This window comes from Acyrthosiphon pisum, chromosome A1 (assembly GCF_005508785.2).
Source record: "Acyrthosiphon pisum isolate AL4f chromosome A1, pea_aphid_22Mar2018_4r6ur, whole genome shotgun sequence".
Lineage (NCBI taxonomy): Eukaryota > Metazoa > Arthropoda > Insecta > Hemiptera > Aphididae > Acyrthosiphon > Acyrthosiphon pisum.
The window spans coordinates 166,702,949-166,708,564 of NC_042494.1; the positions used below are offsets into that span (position 1 = coordinate 166,702,949).

A 5,616-nucleotide genomic window follows, 5' to 3' on the forward strand; every position below is an offset into this window, starting at 1 on the left:
TTATATTGACACGATACATGAACAATGTCAATATGAATTATGATATGATTAGTTTGATGGTATTGTACTATTGTCTAAGTATAACTATTATGGTACCTATATCTATTTTTCGGTCCACATGGTACCTAGTTAGTTTATATCCCATTGAATGTATATTGACATTGACTTGTTAAATATTCATTTTTGTATACGTACTGTATAATTATTGTTATTTCGATTGATATTTTAAAGTTGCAATGTGATAATGTTTATTAAAAAAAAATACGGGTATTATAAGGGTCCAAACGACATAAATAAACTTAATGTTATTATTGTATTTACCAGTTGAACATTTCTGTTGAAAAATCATAGCTATTGGGTAGCTATAATTAAATAAATATACTTGAAATTGATATTTCTTAAACATGTAACAGTGATAATTATTTTATGTTAACCCAACCTGCACCGTTGACTTTTTATATATTATTGTGTTTTGCTTTTATTTTCATATTTTTCCTAAATGTCACTCAGTATTTAAATGATAAAATAAAATAACGAAACCAGTAAATTTAACTTTTGTGCAAAATAAACGATAAACATATAACTAAGTTAAAATAAGAAACTTATATTCGTCAGTTTATTGTTTATACATCTACATAAAACGGTGAACTAATAATTAGCGCTTTAAAGTTTTTCATTTTGTTTTTATATTTTAAATCCATGGACGAAGCAAAATAATATGTTCTTTTTACAGTTATCATCGTACGGTGCGGTTTTCTGTGAAGAATGTTTTGTTTTGAGTTTAGACTTCAGGCTCAAGTGATACTACAAAATATTAACGAAGATTTATTTATTTTTTCTCATTTAATCGATTCTATTTCGTTAATATTACAATCACATTTATCATCATTTAAAGTTACGTTATACTGTCTCTCCTTTCAGCTGTTATTATTTTTATGGACATAATTTGTTTTTGTATTTTAGTTTCATTCAATTACGTTCTCGTTCTTATGTACGCCCTCGTGCATTTCAGAATGTCGACATTTAATTTTATAAATACAATCTGCGACGATGATATTATTTTAAATTGCTGTATCTACATTAAAAGAAAAACGGTTAATAAAATTGAAACTCCCTATCTCTGCTTCAGTTTTATTAAAAAATATAAAATAATTGTTAAATAGAATTCGTTATGTAAATTTTGTGATATTTCGCATATAGCTTAGATACATTTTTTCACTTAAGGTAAATAATTATATGTACAAAAGTATTTTTAATTATATGAATATCTTAACAACAATACAATATTAAACAGTAATTGCATACTGTATGGGACTGACAAATTTATAAACTACACTGAAATTTTTTATTTTCGCGAAAGCTGACAGAAAATAAATTTGTGATTTTATTAAATCTTTATAATAATATGACGTGTGTTTATTGTTAATTTATTTTGGTATTTCCCAAAATACTAACATATTATTATCTAAGAACTTCAAATGTCACATTCATTTTTAGTTTCAGTTTGTTAATATAAAGGGCAAACAATTTTTAATGAACGGATAAATAAACATGCAATGAGCGCTATTAGCATTAAAAACTATTAAAGTTATCAAAGTCGTTTGCATTAACGAATACAATTAAGTTGTTAAAACCATGAAAATGACACGTTCCGTCATTTAGAAAACTATCGTAAACGAACATTTGAGTAAAATAAAATGATTGGACCTAATTGATAAAATCGAAAAAATCGAAATCTCGTAATCATAAAATACATTTTTGATACTACCATCATCCTCGAACGTACTCAATTACTTCAGACGATCTAAATCAATATCGTTTATCAATTTGTTAGTAATCTAGCTTACTTAAATGTGGAAATAATCAAATAACCGAAACCACAAAATGTTAAAATATTACTTTTAATGAAAAAAAACTATATAATGATTATAGCCTATAGATAGTGAATAAAACAATTTAAAATCGTAGGTTATATAGGTAGATAATTAAAATACAAATTCTATCAAATATTGTTAGGTATAGGTTTTTTTCCAACCATACTTGTGAGTAATTAAATTTCGAGAAATCTATCAATCGTTTTATCATCGTATTATGATGATAAATGAGCACGTGTACGTTAATATTAAAAGCATTTTTTTTACATTGAAACGTTTTCAAACGTTAAAAAAGTATTATAATTCACTTGTACCTCGTTTATATCTCTGTGATTTTCCAAATCAGTAGGTAGCACCTCGGCTTTAGATAGCACATGTTCATTGGTTGATTATTTTATCTAAAAACCCTCAATATTTGGAAAAGGCTATAGGTTAGACAATCTCGTGTTTCGATAAAATAATCACTCCGTAAATATTTTACACGTCGGATGTTAGATATAGATGATAGGTATAGATACGTATGATTTTATAATTATTATTTGGTTACTCGGATTCCATAATATTATATTATTCTAAAAACTAAAAAATGATTAATAGTCCATCGTGTCTAATGAAAGGTCTACCTCATTGTTATATTATCGTGTGGTATACATTTTCGTAAAACCAGTTGGTATTGTTTTCGTAGTTTTTATTAAAATCATTGTACAGTTTATTTTAAATTACGTGTAAATCCATAAATTAATCGCCAATCGATAAAATATATAATACGAATTGAAATATTTTACATGTGCACATATGTCTATAGTAAATAATCATGATAATATATATTATTTTTTTATTTAAGTACCTAAGTCTATATTGAATAAATTAATAAACACGAATGACAATTAATATTCACGAGTTGATCGAAGACTTGTAGTAAGTACTGTCGTAAGTTGAATACGATTTTTCTTCCAATGTATCATTATAACAGTCGTATCTGTAGTCATCATCGTCAGCCGATGAACATTCTTTCGCGGTGTTGTGTGCGTTATACGGCCAAGTCTGAAATAAACAATTTAAACATAGGTAAAAAATATATATGTGTGTGTGTGTGTGTGTGTGTAAATATGTGATACATATTTTAGGCACAGTAAAAGGAGATAATCAAACAAATGACGATAAATTCGCAGTCATTGCAGTCGGTAATTACGTACAAATAATAATAAATAAATAAATATAAATATTATAATGATTATCTATTTGCAATTTATGTACCTATTAACGAGAATCGTCAAATTCCTAAAGAAAAAAGATAGGCATTTATGCTAAAGTTTGTGCACAAAAAATTTAAAAATATGGTATTTAAGTATATATTTTAGGTGCCGGAAAGGACGATATCGCCTCTCGGATTCATTGCTGTCGGTAATTATTATGGACCTACTGCAAATAAAAATATAATGATTATTGGTTTGCCGGTCAAGTATGAACAAGAATCATCAAATTCCTAACGAAAGAATAGTTATCAATGATAATAGAATTTCGTATCTCCACAGGACACTCCTTAAGTAGCAGAAAAAATCTGAAGAATTTGAAAATATACGGTCTTAAGTATATTCAAAATTCATCTATTTGTGCCCATATAGAAAGTTTAAAATATTACTGCTATAGCCAGAGGCGGACTTACCATTTTTCCGCCCCTAGGTATAACAACACTAGCGCCCCGTACATTGGTGTGCTCTCACGGGGGGGGGGGGGGGGGGAGTAATGTTCCATGAACTAAAACAAAACTATAAAAATTGTATTTAGGTATTTTTATACCAACTAAACAAATAAATATTAATACAATTTTGCATAGGTACATTTGTACACTTGTACAATAATTAAATCATTTTTCGCCTTGATTTATGTGAGCATTCTAGTCTCTATAATCGTAATCGATTAGCAAATTTCTGAGCAGTATGCAGTATGCACTTTACAGGAGACGGGCGACAGTGCCAGCGTTGCGCGTCGTTGCAATATTTATTATTATTAATTACTTTATCAAGAAACCTGATTTCCAGAATTAATTCCAGTATTCTAATATTGTGTTGACGGATGCGGGGTGAGGCGGGTCATTCCACTAACTACTAAGCACTGTGCGAGCTGTCCCCCACCTATAAAAAAATAGCTAGTGGAGTGGCTTTATACAATGTAGTAATGAACCCGGCGGCCCGAGGCAGTATATTTGACTGCCTTGGCTGGCGTTTTGCGCATGCGCTATTCACAATATTGTACGTGTGTACGCCGCATACCCGTATACCACCTCCTATGCATTAACACAGGCAACGCCGGCAACTGCCTTGTCGAGTGTCGATGTTGAACCTCTAGCGGTGACGGCGCAACGCGGCGCGCGCTGGTCGCAGAATTTAACTCAAACGGCAAGGTTATTATAGCTTATAAATTAAAACGTTACTGCGACGTGACTACGTGAGCCATTATCCAGTTTCATGCTAGTTGTATACGAAAAAAAAATAATCTATATAATAAAAAAAAGTGGCCATTTCTCAAATAACGCAGTTTCTTGAAAACTACTACTCAGATTTTTTTGAAATTCAACATAGATATTCAGTTTGAGCTCATAAGTATCAGTCTGAAGTCAAAAATGGCCTAGGTATTTTTTAACGATCACCAGGGAGTCCGAAGTGTAAATTCATTGGTTTATAAAAGAAAAATAAAGAGTGGCCAATTAAAGGTCAAATTATAATTTATAATTGCCATAGCAACAAAATAACAGTAACAATTCATTTTTTTAGAAAAAATAAATCACCAATCTTTCTATAATAATAATATTAATCAACAATTTATTATTAAACATATAATATCACGATATATATGCTCAAAAAGAGGAAAACCGGAGATGATCAACTTACATAAAAAAACTCACGTAAAACAGTTATTATTTTATTATTTACTACGTCATTACCAGGCAACAGAAAAGTTAAGATAGATTTTGAACACCATACACCGAATATTAAAAACGAATTGATCAAAGTTTGAGTCATATGGAGTTGGAACATTTAACGGGAAACGAAGTGCACGGGATCAACTAGTATAAAATATAAATTTAGGTAATTAGAATTATGAAATTATGAAAAACTAAAAAGTAAAAATTAACTAAAAAATTGCGCCCCAAAAAATATTGCGCCCTAGGCCAGTGCCTTGGTGGCCTATGGGTAAATCCGCCCCTGGCTATAGCAGTAGGTAACCTAAAAACCTTCTAAAATATGGCATTACTGTAATAGCACTTAACAGTAATAATTTCAATGGTTTCATATGAAAGAGGAAGTGGTGTTGCCCATATTAAGCAAATTGCGAATTCGGACAATGTCAATTTAAAGCTAATTATTTTAGACAATTATTTCCATTTTTTACAAATTCAGATAGTGCCACATTTAAGCATGTCTATGGAACGAAATGGTGTTTACAACGTCTCACCGTCAATGTGTTAAATTAACTTGATATACTGTGACATTAACACTATTATCATTATTACTATTATCACTATTGTTATTACTTTTCCACTCATGTTTGAGGTTATGTTTAATAGTTGTAGTTGTGTTGTCTTGTACGTACGTGGGACGCACGTCGTTCCGTACTTACTGAATTATTATGTATGTGTATTGAAGTATTGAAAGTAATAAATTGTTGTAAACGAAAGTATTAGTTATTTCTTACATCAGAAGTGGGATGAAGATCGAATGTTAATTATGGGATGGTCAGA

General features: G+C 29.9%; 1 protein-coding gene across 3 annotated transcripts in view; it reads right to left on the bottom strand.

Moving 5' to 3' along the window:
• Positions 1-2,545: 2,545 nt before the first annotated feature.
• Positions 2,546-5,616, bottom strand: part of Tcf21 (transcription factor 21) — a 57,578-nt gene continuing 54,507 nt past the window's right edge. For 2 of the 3 annotated variants that reach the window (XM_029486032.1, XM_029486031.1), the window contains exon 4: positions 2,546-2,918. In XM_029486032.1, coding sequence (XP_029341892.1) covers positions 2,769-2,918 — 150 coding nt within the window. In that variant the 3' untranslated portion in view covers positions 2,546-2,768. The remainder of the gene's footprint in view (positions 2,919-5,616) is intronic. The other variant, NM_001162877.1, reaches the window with a different exon arrangement.